At 33.0% G+C, this 20,435-nt stretch overlaps 4 protein-coding genes across 6 annotated transcripts; 1 reads left to right on the top strand and 3 right to left on the bottom strand.

Annotated features, from left to right (window-relative positions):
• Positions 1–2,034: 2,034 nt before the first annotated feature.
• On the bottom strand, positions 2,035–3,701 carry LOC114389467 (PRA1 family protein F3-like). 2 transcript variants are annotated; one of them, XM_028350161.1, is made up of 2 exons: positions 2,944–3,701; positions 2,035–2,332 (listed from the first exon to the last, which is right to left on the bottom strand). In XM_028350161.1, the coding sequence occupies exons 1-2, from the start codon at positions 3,465–3,467 to the stop codon at positions 2,311–2,313; spliced, it is 546 nt and encodes a 181-aa protein (XP_028205962.1). In that variant the 5' UTR covers positions 3,468–3,701; the 3' UTR covers positions 2,035–2,310. The 2 variants fall into 2 exon arrangements, with proteins under 2 accessions (XP_028205962.1, XP_028205969.1); XM_028350168.1 differs by having other exon boundaries at positions 2,035–2,320; positions 2,944–3,700.
• A 1,345-nt stretch (positions 3,702–5,046) lies between these two features.
• LOC114389454 (GABA transporter 1-like) lies at positions 5,047–9,081 on the bottom strand. 2 transcript variants are annotated; one of them, XM_028350141.1, is made up of 5 exons: positions 8,932–9,081; positions 8,525–8,796; positions 7,391–8,276; positions 6,349–7,212; positions 5,047–5,920 (listed from the first exon to the last, which is right to left on the bottom strand). In XM_028350141.1, the coding sequence occupies exons 4-5, from the start codon at positions 6,595–6,597 to the stop codon at positions 5,513–5,515; spliced, it is 657 nt and encodes a 218-aa protein (XP_028205942.1). In that variant the 5' UTR covers positions 6,598–7,212; positions 7,391–8,276; positions 8,525–8,796; positions 8,932–9,081; the 3' UTR covers positions 5,047–5,512. The 2 variants fall into 2 exon arrangements, with proteins under 2 accessions (XP_028205942.1, XP_028205950.1); XM_028350149.1 differs by having other exon boundaries at positions 6,349–7,208.
• Positions 6,613–8,666, bottom strand: LOC114373053 (GABA transporter 1-like). The gene is made up of 6 exons (XM_028330602.1): positions 8,525–8,666; positions 8,154–8,276; positions 7,391–7,485; positions 7,026–7,212; positions 6,787–6,908; positions 6,613–6,669 (listed from the first exon to the last, which is right to left on the bottom strand). The coding sequence occupies exons 1-6, from the start codon at positions 8,664–8,666 to the stop codon at positions 6,613–6,615; spliced, it is 726 nt and encodes a 241-aa protein (XP_028186403.1).
• Positions 9,082–9,605: 524 nt separating the features above from the next.
• On the top strand, positions 9,606–15,512 carry LOC114389448 (signal recognition particle 9 kDa protein-like). The gene is made up of 4 exons (XM_028350130.1): positions 9,606–9,741; positions 9,915–9,983; positions 14,715–14,808; positions 15,183–15,512. Exons 1-4 carry the CDS (start codon positions 9,670–9,672, stop codon positions 15,257–15,259), a joined length of 312 nt encoding a protein of 103 aa, XP_028205931.1. The 5' UTR covers positions 9,606–9,669; the 3' UTR covers positions 15,260–15,512.
• The last annotated feature ends 4,923 nt before the right edge of the window (positions 15,513–20,435 follow it).

Here is a 20,435-nt window from a genome sequence, read left to right as displayed (position 1 = left end):
TTGGATAGAAACCGCCGTTTTCACCCATCAAATCCAAATAAATTATAAATTATGTCACAATCAATGTTTTTCAAATTGGATCAGAACTGATCTAATTAAGGCATTGGTTCCAAAAAGATCTGGTATTTTAGGGTTAATGGACCGGTCCATCTGGCTAGTTTCTGATCAAACCGGTCAGTCCGATCTGATTTTAAAAACCCATAAAATACATGGATGCTTTCGTGATACACTGCTTTGCGGGTTGTGCCATTAACTGATAGGCATCTATCCATCTAATTATCAGATAACTAAAATAGAATTGGTAGCTCACCCTAATGAAATAAAAAAAACTTGAGTTACGACAATCTCTTTATAATTTCTTCTGGTGGTGATATAAAACCATTTATATGCCTTCACCTAATAGCATAAGTTATTGAAAGAGTTTATTCTTAACATGGCATTAGAGCCTCCAGTGTTAATTGCTACCTATTTTTCATTATTAAGTTGAATTTCTTGTCAAGATAAAGCAAGCCTGTGTAAGTCTCGCATTAAGAGAGACATGTAACATATAAAACCATTCATGTATCTTCACCTATACACACATATATATGATAGGCTTGCGCATTGCTCACAGTTTAAACCCAAAAGTCTCTAGATTTTGAGAGAGCTTAAGCTTTTTAAAATCTATTTAATTACCTATTTAATTCCTATAATTTTCAAACTTATTCCTTTTAAATCTTATAATTAATAAGTAAGTAAATTTTTGAGTCCTAAACATTTTAATTCTTAAAAGGTTTCCAATAAAATTCTTTAACTAACAAAGTTAAAAAATTTAATAATAGAGACATTTTGTGAATTAAAATGTAAACTCAGAAAACTAAAAAATTCTCAGGAACTAAAAAATTCACTTATTAATTATAGGAACTAAGATTAACCTAATTTTGTATTTTTAAATATTATATAATATACAATATTTGAAGTGATAAAATAATATAAATTATAAAAAATTAAGATCTAAAAATTATAAATTTATATATGGCAAAATATATGTTTTATAAGACAAAAATTAATAATAGTTGACAAAATAATTGATATTTATGTGAGATATTAAAATATATTGTTATTTATCTTAAAAATATGTTAAATTAAATAAAAAAATAAAAATAAAAAGATCAGTTCAAACTGGTTCTCTGCACTGAACATCTGGTTCCGATTGGTCCGATTTAACCAACCGGTCTGGTATTCAAAACAATGGGTAAAACCTCATGTACTTTGGCCTTTGACGCGAACTGTTGACCACTTAGTCATAGACTTTGATACCATATAAAGCAAACTCTCCCAATAACTTAAGCTATTAGATGAAAGATACAAATAATTCGAAAATGTTAAACATCCACCCCAATTTTGCGTGGGAGAGAGAGAGAGAGAGATGAATAATGTGATAAGCGGTGTGGTGAGAAAAGAAGAGAGATTGAAAATGAAGTGGAAAGCAGGTGTATGAATATAATTGTCCTAAATGATTTATATCTGTCTTTCACAAGAAAATTTATTTTTCAGAAATTTGTTATAGCGTGTCTTCAGGTGAAAGAATCCAATTTTCCAAACAGAACAATTCCATCTGTAGGTAAGTGTAGAACCGATTTTGTAAGATACACCATAATATTATATGAAACATGGAAATACTAGATATTTTATATCTAAATCACTAAGAAATATTTGGGAATTTAAGAGCCTGCTTTAATCTGGAACTGGGGGAAATGTTCTGTTTCATTTCCTGTTTTCACTCATTAAAACAAAAATTCTACCTTATTTTCACCCCATATCTTGTTTTTGAATAATTGCACTAGAAATAGTGAAAACAATAAAATGTTTGCAACATTTCCTATACACATAAATTAGAAAACAAGGTGACAATTTTATAGTTGTTAGTAAAGCAAGAAATAAAAAAAAAAAGTTTTTCTTTTACAAATTCAAAGACCCTAACCATCTACAGATCCAAACGCCTCCTATAGTGCCAAAAAAACCCAGAAAACCATAGTCAAATTCAGAGAAAAGAACATGAAGAGTACTCAAAAATAAAAGAGGGAAGAGTTTCAATAGTCAGAGTCTGATTGCATGTGGTTTACAATCTGTTCTTATACACATGTTTTGAGAGAACAGATCCCAATCAACCCAAATGGCCAACTGACTAACTAAAAAGAGGTAGCTAACATTAACTAACTTAGGTGTCAGCTAATTGCAGCTAAACATAAGAGAATGATGAATTGGCATTCCATGGTTCTCTATTCAATTCTCTCAAATGTTGTACAGTTACAAGTCTCAGTAATTGACTCACAGCAGGCTACAAAAGGATCTGCAACACTTAGTAGCATAACACAAGCAAGTCTAATTCAACAAAATCAGATATTCAGACAACAGCAACCCAAGCCACTCCAAAAAGCACAACATTATATTATATAACGTTCTTAATTTGATCATGATATTAATCTACTAAAAAAAAAAAGAGGGTAGTAGGATAGCAAACTGAAATGCATATGAAACCACAAATGAATAACCAAAATGGTTACCTCTTCATTTACACTTGATATAAAATAAAACAAATCTTACCCACCATTGCTAAACCTATTACAAATACCAAAGCATATCAAGCCAGACAATACATTGAATTGGAACTCTAAATACACAAATTGAATGCTTCAACCTATCTTAGAATTTACAAGAGATTCTAAAAACATAAGAAGAAGGGGCCAAGCAACAAGCAAGAAATCTATTCCAATTCCAAGCTAACAACACGGTATGTAAATCTATCATATGGACACAATTCATATTTCCGCGAAACCAAAACCTAAAACTCGAACCTCTATTTTCTTCAAATATATGCAATGCGAGTAACACAAAAAACGATTAAACGAAAACGAAAATCAGTTATATCTCATAACTAACTATTACTATATTCTAGCGTACCCTGTTCGTTTCGTAGGGCTACCACCAACAACCGAAACCAAACCTCCATCAGAAACTTCCAATTCATCCACGTACAAATCCTCGGTGTTCCGAAGCGCCGCATGCAGCGCCACCGCCGCCGCCGCGAAGAGCAACGCCACCACAACGTTGAGCCAGACGCCGGTAAGGACAAGCCCGGCGACGGTGACGGCGGAGAGCGCCGCGAGGACGAGGCGGTCGTCAAGCTCGCGGCGGAGCACGACGATGGGGCCATCGCGGAAAAAGTAGAGGAAGAACCACGCGGCGAAGACGGCGAGGAAGACGACGAGGGAGATAGGGAACCAGAGGAGGCTAAGGAACACGAAGAGGAGCACGACCATGGCGTAGTTCACGCGGAAGTGGCCGAGGTTGCGCTTCACGCGGAGCGTGGTCTCGCCGAGGGTGTAGGGGCGCGTGAACGAGTGGAGCGCGAAGAACTCCTCCCACGGCCGGCGCGTGGCGAAGGCGGAGGGAGCGGTAGCTCGTGAGGGGTTAATGGACGACATTGCGTCGAAGTTCGAAGCCCTAATTCCCTAACCCTAACCCTAACCCGAAGGCGAAGATGGGAGTTGGTGTTCCGAGTATGAGTATCGGGAACGAAAGTGCTTCGTGTCGTTTTGATGTAATAACCGCGTTTGTGACTGACTAAAAGTTCTCTTAAGTGTTCAAACTCAACGAAGTCGGTAACGGGGTCTTGCCATTTATAATGGCGGCAAAAAGGCAAAAACATTAACTAACTAGCTTTGACCCTCATTTGTGCTATCTGAAAAAGTGGTGGATAGTAAGACACACCTCAATGTATCCCATTACATTCTTTTTTAATCAAAAATTAATCTTATATATTCAATTTAAATACAAATAAATTTAATTAATTTTGTTATATTTACCATTTTTAAAATATCTTTAATTTTATTCTATTTCTATTTTTAATTATTGTTTCTTATGCATGACATTAAATTCTAATGAAACATATTTTAAAAATAATTTTTTTACTTGAAATTAGTAAAATAAAATAATATCAATTAAATTTTTAATTAATGTAAATTTAATTATTTTTTCTTATATATAAGTCTAGAGGAAGTATTAAAAATTATAACATTTGGAGAGAAAATTATTAAATAAAGTGTAAAACTTCCTAAATTTTGTAATTTTCATTAATGAAAAAAATGTATTCAAAACAGTGTGACTCTGTTATTTCGCACATTAAAAAGTCGCCTTTCTATAAATTTTTTAACATTTATTTTAGTAAGAAAGTGATGGCTTATGTCAAGATGTTAACCAATCCCAACATAAAAAATAGTATAATGTCTCAATATGCGTCGATCAATAAAGTCGGGGCATGAAAGCTTGCTGACTAGTGAAGCGTTATAGCCCCAATGTGTGTGTGTCGGCATGACAAGTGGCCAGGTTTATGCATCATATTGTTGATATTGATATATGCTTATATATTTTTCTACTTATTTTTTTTGCAAAATATAGGGAGGGACGGCAAAGAATAGAAAAATCAAAATGCCTCAAACGATGTCTTAACTATCAACTATTGAACAGTAGTATACTGAGTAGTTGGGACATGTCACGGACTAGTCTTGTTTCTCTTGTATTGGTTTGTCTTATAGTATTCATTATTTTTCAGATTTCAGTTTTGGAGTTATGTCGATCACCCTTTGTTTGATTTTGATTACTTCAAAAGTTTTTCAGTCGGTAAAGCTTTTAATTAGCTGAAATATTGCTAACCACAATTGAAACTTTAACGTTTGGGATCAGTAAAGGTCATAGCATTCCAACTTTTGCTAAATAAATGTATTAAAACATGCATTTCAATTTTATAAGATAAAACACAATTCATGAACGTATATAGCTTCAACTGTCGTGAGATCCATATGTAAAGCTCAAATGGTTTCACATGTATAGAAGATTGCAAGGAAAACTTCCAAGAGAGATTGAACTAAGTTCCACATAAACAACAATAACATGTTCTACAAAAAAATGTACAATTGTAAGAAAAAAATGACAAGGTAAATTGTATTAGAAACATAACATATGATTATTTTCACTTAAAACTGTCTAATTTTATCGAGATGCATTGATATTAAACTTGCAAGTGGTTGGGACAATGGGTAAACTTCAGGAAAAAAAAAACAATTAACAGGGGAAAAATGAATTCTATATGTAAACTGGAGACAAGAAAGCACCAGAGAATACAGTATATCATGTTATATTTCTTTTAAAGAAAATTATTACATGTGTGGCTTAGAGAATAAATCTAAAATAATCCATGTCTTGAGCTATTATTGGTCCGGACCACAAGCTGATATGGTGGTCCGGAACCATGGAATAATTTCTGGGGGCATATGAGCGTGCTGTTTCTGAATCTTTCAAGCGGGATCAAGACCATGAAGTGTACATATACACTTTAAAAACTATGAGGGTATAAAATGTATAATTTGTAGTTGCTGTACTTAGTTGATTTGAAAAAAAAAAAATGTAGGGTAAAGTACAACTTACCCAAAGAGAAAAAGGTGAAAATAATTTATGGGGTAGTCCAAAATTCTTACATATCATGGAAGAACTTGTAGTTCTTGATATCTGCCATTATGAATCTGACTGCACCAATGCAACCCAAGATAGCAACGATTGAAAACCAGGTAGCTATTAAAATATTTAATGGTCGCATCAAAAGGCCAAGTTTGGAGTTATTGGCCGTTCTTCCTGCCTTAAGGTATGCTAAAGCGGGGAACACAAAGTCCAAAGGAGTGAACCCAATTGCCCCACAGATAGACACAGAATCTCCAAAAAAGGGCATAGCTGCAGCAATAAGAGTAACAAGAACCATGAAGATGGAAGTAAAAATAAGTTGTGCCGGGCGATTTCTGAGGGGAAAAGGAAAATGGCTAGTTGATTTGTTGGACTTGGAACCCCTTGTTTCCTCAAAACAGGCATATGTTGGCCTGCAGTATATCTGACAAATGATGCAAGCAAGGAACTCCATTAGTAAAGGCATTTGAACCAAAATAGTTTCGTGTCAGGAATAATAAGAAATTATTAAGTAGACCGAGATCATCATAATCCCTACTAATATAATTGAATGATATTAATTTTTTCAGCTAATTTTAAAAAAATTGAATACAAGTCACATAAAGATTATTGGGACCATAGACACATTATGGTCTGAACTATCTAATATTTTTTTCAGAAATAACCCGGGTCATGAGATTTAGAAATGATGCATGTTTATCTGCTCCTACCTAAAAAATAAAGACTAATGCAACATTCACCACTCTTGACTCTTCTTCCCCTTTCCCCTACCCGCAGAGAAAATGAATATTAAATTGCCACAAGAAGTTTCAAAAAAATTCATACTCGTATATTGAGTGCTAGAGAAGGTACCTGAAAGCATCCAGATATTTGAATCGCTGCAAATAAATTTGCCATAACAACAGTCCATTCTGGGATAGACAATGAAGCTAAAATATAAGGTTGGACTTCTGATCCGAAAGCCCAGTATCCAGAGAAGGCCACTTGCCAGTAAGTCAAAACAATGACGGTATATGCTGCTGATATGCTTTTGTACATATTCCTCTTTGCAGGTTCTCTCACCGTATTCTGGAAAAGGAATACAGTGTCACAAAATGCCATGTTACAATCAAGGTTTTAAAAACCGGTCTGCGCCTGCGATTTCAGCCACAACACTAAGGTTTTTTGGAGTCTCTACGATCACAATTGTTATCAGCCACATTTGTCCATAAACTCCCTCAACATCAAGGATCAAGACGAGCCCATGACCGCAACTTAAAACCTTGTTAACAATTTAGAAATATTAGATACCTGTATTTCTGGAAGCATTGCATCACCGAATGAAAAAGCAATGGTCCCAAGGGCATTGAAGGACTTAGAAGCAGAACTACCCTGCAAGCTATATCTTACTGATGTCCTATCAATTTTCTTCCCTAAGAGATGTTGGAACCAAAAGATTAAAGATTTTATCACCACGAAATGAAGAGAAGGAACCAATTAGGTGTTGAGGCTTTGACAGACAAGAAGAAGAAGATCCATCATCAGCTTACCATTGTAAATGGTAACACCAATGGTTGTACCAGCAAAGCCAATTGTGCTGAAAGTACACAATGCATTTACCCATCTCAGTGAGTGAATATCTGGGAGCTGGGAGAGAAGTAGTTCAAAGATTCCAAAGAAAATAATGAAATGCTGCAGGGTCAATGCTCCATTCTCGTGATAGTGCTTGTAAACTGCCTATACAAACATGGAATTAGAACATTTTCAAATCCTCCCCAAAATTGGAATCAAATGTTTTGTTGTCCATTAAGAAGATTTAAATGAAAAGACTAGAAAAAGGTGACTAGAAACGATGGAACATTAATTATATTTGTCATATCACTACTCAAAATCTGTTTAGATGCATAAGTATAACCTTAAGGCTGCTTCCAGCTGCAATTTGGATGGCAATGTTATTTCCCAGAGAAGCTACCTGCTGAAAAAAGGCAATAGACCAGTACCCCCAGAATCCTTCAGGAATCAATAAACAAAATGTCAAGAATCTATTATGAACCATGGTTGTGGATAATATGGAGTTCAGCTAGCACAAAGCTGCAAAGAAAACATTTGAGTACTGAATATGACAGTCATTATAGCTATGAGCAGAGAAACTAAATACTATGTACAAAATAAGGGGTTCTGCATAATTATATGTATGCATAGGTAATATAGGCTAAGGCCCTATTTAAAAAATCTTCTGTTAGTAAGAGAAGAAAATAAGTTGTTTCCATAAGTTAAAATCAACTTTTACACTCAACTTTTATAGAAACTCACTCATTTAACTTCTCCAAGAGCTGAAGTACACAAGTTGATTTTAGTTTATAAGAAAAACTCAATTCATTTTATCTTCTTATTTTATCCTCCAATAAGTACTTACGGAAACATTTATCCAAATAGGACCTAAATCTGTTTTGAGCACAGTAAAGCATAAATAAAACCTGATTTCTACACTTGTTGAGCCTACGGGCTGCCTTCATTTTACACTTCCCTATGAACTATGGAGGCTAGCTGCGTATGGTTGATATTACAAATTAGTAAGAAAAAAATTTAGGAACTTCACAATGAGGAGGCAAGTATTTGCAGTCTTTTTTGTATATCAGTAAAACCAACATGCCAATGAATCAATATATAATACCAACCGAAAATACTATGTGCAAGATGTCTATAGGTAAGGTACTTTTCCCCATTCCATTTCCACAAAGAAGCGATCAAAAAGCTAGAGTACCAGGTGGCTAGTGTTGCACTCACCAGACTAGTCACACCTGAAATCAGTAAGATAGAGAGTAACACCAACACAAAACCTGTTAATTAATTATCTAATAACTAACATAAAGAAAACTTCAGAAAGTGGCTTCATAAGAAATGAATAAAATTATGAAAAAGAAGTAATAATAAGTAACCTGATTATTCTAGATATTATCAATAACATAGTTACACAGATATGATTTAATATTAATTTGTATTGTTTATAATTCTGATATCATCCAGTCCACAAATAAAAATAACTAACCAAGAGGCCAACCGAGAGAAGCAAGAGCGAAGGGCAAAGGGGCATAAGCAGCAGGGGTGGCAATAGTGGTGGCAACATGAAAAGCAGCGTGCTTCCATGTTCCTTTACCACTTTCCTCTGTTTCTTCTCTACCCACCTCCATTCTGTTTCTGCTTTTTCCACTCTCTATCTTACACCATTATTCTGCTTAGTGGTTAGTGTTGAGTTCATAAATAAGCTAAGTTGAATATTACATAGATAGTTCTTCTCCAAGTTTCTTGACATTTCCTTCCCTGTAACCGAAATCATGGACGCACAGAAAGCGACATGCATAAATACAAGTACAAACTTAAATGGCAGGTAAAAAGCAAGTTAGGATAGCGTTTAGAAACTTTTTATAAACTTAAATGGCAGTTAAGAATTCGAACCTGAGACCTCTCTCCACTCCCTCAAGCACCGGATCAACTTTAGTCCTTACATTTCAAATGATTTTCATTTATGTAAAAATTGAGTTTAAGGTTTTCTATAACTGTTTTTATAACTAAAATAAAAATTTATTCTAAAATTCTCGATTTCTAGTCAAGAATGTTTTTTAAGATCAAACTTAAGTTTACCAAACACTAACTAATAATACTACGTTGTATAACTTCGTTTATTTGTCTTTGAAGCCTCATTATATTGCAATATCCTCACCGCTTTTAAGCTTCCACAATCGCTAGACACACTAGACTCCACGTCTCCTGAGTCGTTAGACGTGTCTAGCAATGGGAATTGCCTTGTCAAGAAAGTCAATAAAAATTATTGACATAAGTAATTCCACACTTTCATTTAATCATGATCTAGATTGGATCTCAAACGAATTAATTCCATGGGAGATAATTAATTGAATGTGAAATAAAAATATCTTAAATACCTTCTTAAACATAAAAAAGTCAAGTAAAAATTATTCTTTTAAGAGTATGTTTAATCTTTCAAATCACGTCATGAGATAACATTGGAAAACTTTGTAAAAAAAAAAAAAATACTATAGTTTGTTGTGGTGTTAGGAAGCAAAGGACAGCTTGACCTTGACATGAGCTACAGTGGGGTCCACTCCAATGATTTTAAATTTAAACCCAGAAGAATTGTCACGAAACCGAGTGAGTGTGAGCGTTAACTACAACGCAATGGTTTACATAACTTCGTGGGATGAATTCGTGGAGCGATCCGTTCAGTTGTTCCGTGCCGATCCTGATTCTGTATGTTCTTTAATTTCTCTATGGTTTACATTTCTCATTTTTCTAACCATTTTATGTCCTTTAATTTCTCTATGGTTTTGTCGCTAACTCAATTCTGTTCCCATTTTTTATTTTAATTTTATGCACACTCCCGAATTGTTTATTATATCTTCTTTTTTTCACCTTCGAAATAGACGCGGTATGTGATGAAGTACCGGCATTGTGATGGCAAGTTGGTACTCAAGGTCACTGATAATAGGCAGGTATTAATTATTATTATTATTGCTGTTGTGTATTTTAGGGTTGAATTTCATTTTTTTTATGTGTTCATTCGTTGGAAATACTGAAATCAAATCTACATAGCTTCTTTCCCGCGTGGAATGTGATAGATTTTAATGGTAAAGAGAAATGAGCAGAACTGGTTCGAACATTCCAAATTGTGAATACCCTCTGTGATGTTGTTCAACAGATGCCAATCAATGTGCTTATTGTGTAACTGCCGCTTCTTTAGACTTTCAATTTACATATACTGCAGCTGAGGCATGGGCGGTTTCAAGGCCCGGCTATCCTGGGCAATTGCCCAGGCTCTGGCCCAATGACTTTTAAAATATATTTTTGCAATTGGTCATGGAGAAGCACTGGCAGCAGTGTGGGGGTGGGGGTGGGATGGGGAGGGCTTAAAGTGTCAACCGTGATCTTGTCTTACAACCTCATTTCTTAATGAACTTCATACTTGTCATTAGTAATAATATACTATGTTTGATAAATTTTTTAGAGAAAGCAGGAATAAAGTACTGTTGTTATCATCATGGAAATAGAGTGCTTTTTTTTTTTTTTCTTTTTGCTTTATAATTATAAAACAGTTGATTAGCATGTTTATTTATAATGAATTTTTGAAAACCATACCTTATCTTTATGGCTTCAACACTTATATGAACTTGTTAATGCGATTAACTTTATGATTGTGATTGGTTAGTGTATTTATTTAAAATAATTATCAGTACATAATAGGTGGATGCAAGTTTTAATATATTTTTGCAATTGCCCAGGCTTTTAAAATAATTATCAAGTCTAAATTGCGCAATAAGATCAACGATGTGTGGTTCAATGACTTGATGGTATGTTACACCGGGAGATATTCAAGTCACTTGATGATATTGATATTATTCGAACATTTACCGCAAAGAAGTCTCGGAAAGGACACTTGCCTCGTAATTTTATTTAACCCGCTATTGTAAGATTATGTTTATCTCTTTTATTTTAAACTATATTTTTGTTGACAAAATGACGAGTCTCTTTTATTTTGATTGATTACTATTTACATATTATATACAATGTGAATTTGCTATCTTTAAATTTTTGCCCAGACTTTATAATTTTTCTGGCTCCGCCACTGCTGAGGAATTGTGCCATCTGAATTTAGCATTGCGGAAAATGATTTTTGTTAATTTAGAAGGTAGTAATAGGAGGTTTTTATCATTTGAAGCATCACTTGGCTCAAATAAATAATGATATTGAACCTTGCTAAGCAGTTAGTGATGATGTGAGGAAGGAAACATGGGAGATAGCAAAACTGATAAAAAAAAAATCAAGTTGAAGTAGTATCCATAAGGGATTTCTTGAAACTATTGAAAAAAGAAGAGCAATGAAGTGGGAGTGGACCTAGCAATTGATGGTGAGAAGTCTGGAAGTCTTCAAGCAATTGCGATATTTTTCTACAGCAATGTCATACCATTCAATGTGGCTAGAAGTGTAGAATTTCCTATTATGTGGTCAAGGATTTAAGTCACCGTCCTCTCACGAGATTAGAGTAAAGTATTTGAAGGAAATAGAGTTGACAATAGAGATTTTGAAAGAACATAGAGCTGAAAGAAGCAAGTTGGGTGCACCATAATGATTGATGGTGTATTGACAAGAGAAGGATAAAATTGAAATTCTAGGTGAATAAACCCTAAAGGAATGGTGTTTTTAAACTTTAAAGTCTATTGATGTATTTTAATAGGCCAATCAAGTCTTTAAGATGCTTGATGGTGTTGATGAAGAGATTGGGGAGGAAAATGTAGTTCGAATTTTAACAAGTTGGTCTTTGTGGTAGTCACTTAGCTAGAATGACTATTGATAAGAAGATTCCAACAAATTGGTGGGAGTCTTATGGAGATGAATATCTGGAATTTCAAAAATTGCTTATTAAGCTTGACATGTAGTTCCTCTAGGTGTGGATACGATCTCAAAGATGTGAAATACAAATTCTCACAATTTGGTTTTGGGCCTAACTCAACCTTATAAAACCGGTTTGTAAGATGAGGACTAACCAAGCCTTATAAATCTTTTTAAGCCACAAGCATATATTACAATTCACAAAACATTTTCATTTGTAGTTTTTCTTCAACTTTACACTGTGTCAATATTATTTAAAGCATCTTTTGCTGCTCTACTTTGTGAAATTTGGTTTTTATTACCATAAAGGCCATTCCGACTAATTTTTCATCTATGAGAACATTGAAGGCCGTAAATTCATTCCACAGATCAACAAATTGTATCTTTAAATTTTTTGTTTTTGACTAACTTCATAAAGCTCTGTCACTGGATGCTTTTGTACTATGTCTGGATCAATTAAAGGTTCAAGCGAATCTTTAAAATTCTTTTGCACAACTTCAAAGCAAGAAACCCCTAAAACAATCCTTTCTCAATTTTTTTCTCTCCTGGTGCCATAACTAACAACCATGGAAGTGTGTGAAGACCAAAACGTGATTCTCCAAGAAGTCTCCAACAATTTTTCCAATGATGAGTCTCCAAGTGACTGTAGTGATCTTCCAAAAGAGACTAAGGATCCTCTTCCTCGGCTACCAAACATTGACGAAGTAGAAGCGATTTTTAAATACGAGTTTAAGAATAAGTACTTAATGGAAGAGGCCTTCACACACTTCGTACCCTAATGAGAAGTGATTTTCCTATAAGTTGTTGGAGTATGTTGAACGCCGAAGGATCTAGCAGATATCAGTGAGTCCACCATTGGAGCTGTTTTTAAAGGTTTGCTTGAACCTCTAATTGATCCAGACACAATACTAAAGCATCCGGTGGCAGTGCTTTATGAAGTTTGTTAAAAACAAAATTTAAAGATACAATATGTTGATTTGTGGAATGAATCTCTGCCCTTCAATGTTCTTAGATAAAAAAATTAGTTGGAGTGGGCATTTATGGTACTAAAAAACAAATTGCACAAAGTAGAGCAGCATAAGATGCTTTAAATAACATTGACACAATGTTAAGTAGTAGAAAAGGTACAAATGAAAATGTTGTGAATTGTAATTTATGCTTGTGGCTTAAAAATAAAACCTCACCTTACAAACCAGTTTTATGAGGGTGAGTTAGGCCTAAACCCAAATTTTAAGACAAATTATAATCCTCTTTATTAAATTACCTAGTAGTCTGCTACTTGTTCATGTTAATTGTATTTTCTTAGGTCCACACCAAAAGAAGTTGTTTGAAGCAGAAAACAATGAATGACATTGTCATGCCTAACTCAAGATTGGCCAAAAGAAGTAAGCTAGGAAAAGGAAGTATCTTGAGCTAAATCTAGATTATGTTTCATCAAACAATGAGTGGATTGTGGAAAATAATGATGGAGACAATGAAGGTTTGGATGGGGATGCTCCAAAGTGCAGAGGATGTTGGTGACCCTCCTAATATGGAGAATTTGGATGATGAAGGTAATGGACTAGATGATGATCAAATGGAGGATGAATTTTCTAATTAACACAACATTTTAGATATGATAAATTAGATGTCTTGACTTTGATCTGTGTGTTTGAGTATAAAAAATTTGATGTTTTGTGTTTGTAGTTGTTAATTTAAGTTGGTACAAGTATATGAGTTATGTATGACCATCTTATGGATTATGAATTTAATTGAAGCAAGCGTTGCTGTGATTTGAAGTATTTTTTTATTATTCTTATTTATGCTATTTTATATGCATATATATGCACACAAACACTATCAATTTTATGGGATCTTATGATCCCATAGTTTACAATTTTGGCCTCCTTCTCAATCCTAAGTAGGACCCCAATTTTAACTACCTTTGTCATGGTCATTGAAAAATTCTTAGTTGGTTTAAGTATTTTGCATGGGTTTAGCTTCTTCCAAGCTTACACCTATTTTACTCTCTACTTAGTTGCATCTATGTGTAGGAATTGTATATTTATTACCTGTATTTTTAAAACATCTATAATTATGAGTTATCTGAACGTAAGGAGCAGAGATTCTGTTTGCAAGGTTCCCCCCTTCCCCCCAACATCATGAAAAGTTATTAAATACAGGCATGAAAATATTATGATTAGATATTCATTTGATGCTTCTTTTTGTTATTTTTTTACCCTTCTTTTGACTGGCGACTGAAGAGTGAAGACAAACTGAAGATTTATACTGCATTTTATGCCTTATACTAGGATGATGGCATTATGCTATCTCTAGGAATCTCCACTAGTGAAGGAATTAATTCAGTGGCACTAGTTTACTGAAGCACTAAATATCCTTATATTCTTATTGCCTTTGGGCACTGGTGATTGATGGAAAGTTGTCCATTATTGGTGGTTCTGACATGTTCCTTTTCTATTGAGGTGCCAGAGGAAACTAACTTTACCAAATGGAGAATCGTCATAGGTGCCCATCATAGTTTACACAATCCAAAACTTGTGTATTTGTTATAGAATGAAGCATAAATATATATGTGTGTGTGTGTGTGTGTGTGTGTAAACAAGATGTGATTCCTTGCATCAATGAATTTGTCATGACTACAGTTTTTGCTGAGCCAGTTTTCTTGTATAGAGTAGTATAATTTGTCACTTGTGTGAAGCCAATTGATGCAACGATGTATGTGCCATAAGCATATTGCATGCACTCGAACAAAATCTTTTTCTTCTCTCCCCATTGTTGTCTCGGTCACATCTCACATATAAATGTTCCTAAAGTTGATTGTTATTGTTTTTGACCAGTGTCTGAAGTATAAGACAGACCAAGCACAAGAAGCCAAGAAGATGGAAAAACTCAATAATATATTCTTTACTTTGATGGCTCGGGGACCAGAAGGTATGTCTTTTTTGTTATTCTTTGTTGATCGGTATACATTTGGGCACTTATTTGCCGATGGATATATTTGTATGAGAAATGATTTTGAAATTGTTTTCCTGTAATACTAGAAAATATTGAAACCATGGGAAAGAATATTAATAAGTAGAACTTTAAAAGAGTGCACGTTAAGTCAGCTTAGGATATGAATAATTTTTTCCTCCATGTGTCAACCATTTCAATTGTAAACTAGCGGTTCTTGGAACCATATTAAAAAGTTACAACAGTTCCGTGACATACATTGATGATACATTTAGGTTCTTTTCCTGTCTCATGTTGCCTACAGGAATGATTTCTCACTCTTGATTTGTTTAAAAATTCTTTTAATTCTGCAGTGGATCCATCAGAAGTCACTGGGAAAGAACCAATGGATACACAAACGACCAAGAGAGGAAGGGGAAGGAAGCAATAACTGATGTATCTGGCTGACAAAATAGTCTTCATGAATCTTGGGGAATCAATAATGACGTGATATCCCCCCACCCCACCCCCCAAAAAAAAATCATACTGTAGTGTCTTTATTGCATATACAAATTGTTTTTGTTTTCTGAATTCTCCTTTCTCAAATATTAATCTTGGGTATGGTTTTACCTACAACAAAATTATTGGCTCGTTGACCATTTTTTGTCATTTTTACTAACAAAATATCAATATGGATCTGATAACATTTTCGGCATAGGGCACTTTTGACCAATGATTGGGTCAAAACCACTACTCCAACTAGCGAGTTTATCACAATGTAATACGTGACATATTTTCCTTAAACATGCTACTACTTCTAGTAACAAATTTATGAGAACCGGACATGTGGTATGTCTCCCTTCAACTTGCTACTCCTAGTAGCGAATTTACGAGAACTTGACATGCAGCATGTCCCATACTTATTTTTTGTCTTATTACTCACTAAAAATATAATTTATGTACTAATCAGCATATTTAATATAATTAACAATAGTATTACAGTATTATTAATACATAAATGATCAAATCACTTACTTGGTTCATTTCCTTCATATACGTCCAAGCAGCAGGATAGGGTTTGAGCCAAACACCTCTTGGGCTTGCGAGCTCTTATTTCTTCCTAATCTTAAAGTGAAAAATCTTGTCGTTGGCTTCCATATTATTTGTCTAGAAATATACTCAGCCTGTTATATATCCTAAAGTTTGCATGCATTTTGGTTTGCTTCAAACCCTTTGTGAAGTGTTGTTTACTAGAATCACTAACCAATTAACTAATTGACACATTTGTATACTAAATATGATAAAATTTTCTTCATTATGAAAAGTTGCATACACATTGTGGCGCTTCAGGAGAGAGATGGCTAAAAAATGATGACACTTTCCATTAGTGTACATGTCAGTTTAATGTAAACTAAAGTGCAGACCAAGAATACTCCCTTGTGAAATATCAACAATTGAAGCTTGCAGCTTTGCTTTTCAGACATTGATTATATATATTTCGGTGAACCCAATCGTAAAACTTATAACTCAAATTAATAAATTGTGGGTCATGGCATCAGTGATCACAGGGAATTATACAAGTATCTCACCACAATTTCAGGTTCCAATCATGTTCGTACCTGAACAGTCCTACTAAACCTGTTTCACCAGATCCCGATGTTGCGTATTTGCTTTTACAAGCTATGTTGGCCCATTAAAAAGTTAAAGCGTTTAATCCATGTGCCATGAAAAAAGCTTGTAAACTTGTATCCTTTTTTCCCCTCCCATGAAAGATGGTAAAGATACAAAGGCAATTTGGAAAATATTCTTCAATCAAATAAAGGAAAAACAGATGGACAGAATGTTTTTTTGGTGGGTAATGAGCCAGGACAAAGTGCATAGATAACTTTGCTTTTATTTTTCTTGTGATTCGTTCCAAGTTCAGTGGAGGGCCTAATCTCCAATGCCTAGGGGACTTTGGCCACTACTAGTAGTTCAGTATCAACCACTGTTGCTTCTCTAGTCCAAGGCTTGGATGTTAGTTCACAAGTTAGTTCCATGATCCTGCAACAAGAACAATGCAATCGCAATAGAGAATTAAATTTAAGAATCAAGGCTCTTTTAGGATTCCTTTTAAGGGTAAAAAAAATGTGAGGAAAAAGAAAAAGACTGGTGAGAATTGAAGAAGGTAATTATGATTTAGTTGAAGGAATACTGGAGATGCTCCTTGATTTTGAAAAAAATGATGATCAAGAATATGCTACTTTGGGCCACATATAATAGAAAGAAAGGCAGGCAAATTGAGAATATGCTGCTCTACTTATGGATGATGTTGAGCAATGGGTGAATAACTCAGCAGCATGGAGTAGTAGTAGTGCTTAAAGGCAGAAAAATATGTTTGTCAGTTCAACACATGGAGAAGTAAAAAAAGATTTAAATCTTTCATCACTGTACTTTTTAGAGTAAAGTTACCTTTTGGATTTTATATATCTAATTTTATCTTAACTGGTTCAAAAGACTACTGTGGTGTCATTGTCTTTGTTTTCTCGTCTGTTGATCTTTCTACTGTCAATTTGATTTAGTCTGCGAATCCACCTTTGAATGTACTTGGTAAGAAACGTAAAAATAAATGAAATAGAGAAAATAAAATAGGAATGGGAGATTTTCTTCTTTTTTTGTTATTTAATTCAAGGAAAAAGAGTGAATAGTATAATTAAGGCAAAAAGGTTATACATGTACATTATAAAAATAATTATCTTATGTTCCCTATGTGGGCAGGTGGGGGCAGGAGTGTTTGCATATCTCAGTAACAGGTTGGGTATAACTTATGCCCGTCATCTTTTATTACTTATATATAGAATACATATATTTATTTGATCAATAAAAATAATTTAAATAATAATTTATGATTATTATTCAGTAAACATTAAATTCTATGATTAATTTCATCTGATTTTTCTTATCTTTATTTTTCCTGAATTAAATAAATATAAAATGATTCGTGTTCCAAATTATAATCGATTTACTCTCACGCCGCCCATCTAGTTGTGTCATGCAAGAGTTGAGTATTGAAGGACGATGGCATAAGTTACTTTAGACTGATGCTAACATCGTGGAGTGTGACAAAGTTTTGGTTGAATTCTCCAACTTGAGTTTCTTGACTAATAAACATCTATGAAAAAGCCAAGTATATGACAGAAAAAAGTTAAATATTTATCCTCTCATTTATTATCCTTTTGTTTTCATTTCAACAGCAAAATTAATTCTAAGATGAGAATGAAATAAATATTGTAATTGTTTAATGTTAGATTTTATCTTAAAGCAAGGGCAAGGTTTTATGTCAGAATCTACTTTAATGTGGAATTATTTTTAGTCAATATAGGATTTGGATTATTTTCAAATATTATTTGTCGATGTGAGATTTAAATTATTTTCAGCACATTTCTTCGTGTCCAACAGATATATAATTCTTCATGTCCAACAGATATATAAGATGCACTACAAATATTGAAATAATCAATGTAAGACTTGAATATTTCCTAATATTTGATTCCATCCTAGAAGCTGAATTAATGGATTGTACTTAGTTTCATTTGAATGAGAGACAGTTCATTCATTCATTGATTCTAGTAGAGTAGTGGTGTATTGTGCTACGAAATCCCATTTGGGTGAGTTTTCCATTATGACAAAATGTGGTCGATGAGGAATGGTACTCTTGTCGGGCTCCAAATGGAAGCAAAATAAAGCTTCTATGGCAAATCATTCATTGTTCAGTTGTATTGAAGAAAGAGTCACTTAATCTACTGTACAACACTGTGCTCCCGCTGCCTATCTCATGCAAGGGACTCTCTCTCTACCGTTTGGCATAATTATACAAGGTTTGATTCAATCAATTTAGATACACATTTCAACAAATGATTACGAGGAAAAGAAAATAAACTAAATTAAATCTAATATAAGCTAAAATTAATTTATATACTTCAACTTTTTTATATAAATTCTTGATTTAAATATATTTTTATTCTTAATAAATACTCAATTTTTATATTTATTTTTTAATAAATTTTTATTTTACATCAAGTGTTTAATAAAATATTGTTTTTATTTTTGGGTTTTATTGTATTTATTTTTTAATAATTTAATAAATTTTGTTTTAGTTTGACGGATTACAGATGAAAAAAAATTATGAAAAAGTAAATATAAAATTTGTTAATGTATTAGAAACAACAAAAGTGTCAATTAACAATTAAAAGTGTTATTCTGTTAGTAATTTAATATAAAATAAAAATTTATTAAGAATCAAATTCAAAAATCAATCGATAATTATTAGAAAAAAAACATATATAAACCTAAATTCTTTTGTTTAACTTTTCCATATAGAATGTTCTGATACGGAAAAAAAAGATACACCGTGAAACTATGGTAGGACTGGAGGAGTAAAAAATCACGTAAAGAACACTTAATAAATTAGAAGCTTTTATCATGAAAAAATAATTGTTTTTATATCATTATAATGCTAATCCAAACATGCTAATAATCATTTATAAACTTAACAAATCAAAATTTGTCTTAGAAAAGCTTTACATGTAATGTTTTACAATAGATAAATAAAAACATTCCATAAATTAATTAGAAGTTAATCCCAACTTGGCCATATAAATCCTCTCTTCCATTCCCTTTAATTGGAACAAGGGCAGCATCTAGATTGACAAGTTATGTAGTTTAAACCTTCTTTTATTATGGTCAAGAAATATTTAGACTTTGCCAAAACGTTCTTTTCAAAATGAATCCTTATATAAATTAATAACTGCAATTAATATAAAAAAGTTTTTGAGTTGCGAAAATTCTGCCTAAGCTCATTCTAACAAGCATTTTCGTCCTGCTTCAAAGAATTAATTAATAAGAAATTAACATTTTTACACCCTCTCAATAAATTAACACTTGAGATTAAAAAAAAGGTAAAACTAAACTCATGTATCGTGTAAATTGGCATTTTTGATTAATTATTATTGCATAAGAAGTGACAAGAGAAAGATTTTCACTAAACAATGCATGCGCTTTAAAATCAAACAAATGAACATAAACTCGTGCATTTGCAGCATGGTCAGGTAATGAAAGTATGTCATATTTTTCAATTTGTGATCTAGAAATAAAATTCTAAAATAAAAAATACTACAGTTAAAATTATAAACAATATGTGCTTGGAATTTTTACTTGCTTGATAGTATATTCAAATATGAATTTTTTTTTATACAAAATATTCAAATATAAACTCAACATTCAATTAGGAAGGAAATCAAGCATCACTTCAATATTATAATAATGAAAACTAACATTGATTTATAAAAGGCTTTATTTTATAATTTAAATTTGAAATCTACAACTATAAATATAAACAGAGAAAGTATTTTTTTTAATAGAAAAATTAAAGAAAAGGAATACGGTACGTGAAGCTAATAGTTTGCTATAGGAAGTATTTACTAATGTTTAAAATGAGAGAACCAAAGTTGATAGAAAGACTAATACACATCAATGCTACAATTTGAGCTTCAAAGTAATATATTTAAAGCTTTCTTTTTTTAGACAATATTTAAAATTTAGTAAAAATGTAAAACTCATATTTTTAATTTATTATTTGTATTAGATTT

Source organism: Glycine soja, chromosome 2 (genome assembly GCF_004193775.1).
Source record: "Glycine soja cultivar W05 chromosome 2, ASM419377v2, whole genome shotgun sequence".
NCBI classification, from domain to species: domain Eukaryota; kingdom Viridiplantae; phylum Streptophyta; class Magnoliopsida; order Fabales; family Fabaceae; genus Glycine; species Glycine soja.
Note: the sequence above shows the minus strand (reverse complement) of the source record. Positions and strands in the feature narration are given on the sequence as shown.

Coding starts and splice junctions, on each gene's coding strand:
- LOC114389448 (XM_028350130.1), top strand. CDS start 9,670: ATGGTTTACATAACTTCGTGGGATGAATTCGTGGAGCGATCCGTTCAG. Junction 9,984..14,714: donor AGGTCACTGATAATAGGCAG/GTATTAATTATT, acceptor GTTTTTGACCAG/TGTCTGAAGTATAAGACAGA. Junction 14,809..15,182: donor GATGGCTCGGGGACCAGAAG/GTATGTCTTTTT, acceptor TTAATTCTGCAG/TGGATCCATCAGAAGTCACT.
- LOC114389467 (XM_028350161.1), bottom strand. CDS start 3,467: ATGTCGTCCATTAACCCCTCACGAGCTACCGCTCCCTCCGCCTTCGCC. Junction 2,333..2,943: donor AGCCCTACGAAACGAACAGG/GTACGCTAGAAT, acceptor TAAGTGTTGCAG/ATCCTTTTGTAGCCTGCTGT.
- LOC114373053 (XM_028330602.1), bottom strand. CDS start 8,666: ATGGAGGTGGGTAGAGAAGAAACAGAGGAAAGTGGTAAAGGAACATGG. Junction 8,277..8,524: donor TTCTCTCGGTTGGCCTCTTG/GTTAGTTATTTT, acceptor TACTGATTTCAG/GTGTGACTAGTCTGGTGAGT. Junction 6,909..7,025: donor TGGTGTTACCATTTACAATG/GTAAGCTGATGA, acceptor AACATCTCTTAG/GGAAGAAAATTGATAGGACA.
- LOC114389454 (XM_028350141.1), bottom strand. CDS start 6,597: ATGGCATTTTGTGACACTGTATTCCTTTTCCAGAATACGGTGAGAGAA. Junction 5,921..6,348: donor AAATATCTGGATGCTTTCAG/GTACCTTCTCTA, acceptor ATCATTTGTCAG/ATATACTGCAGGCCAACATA.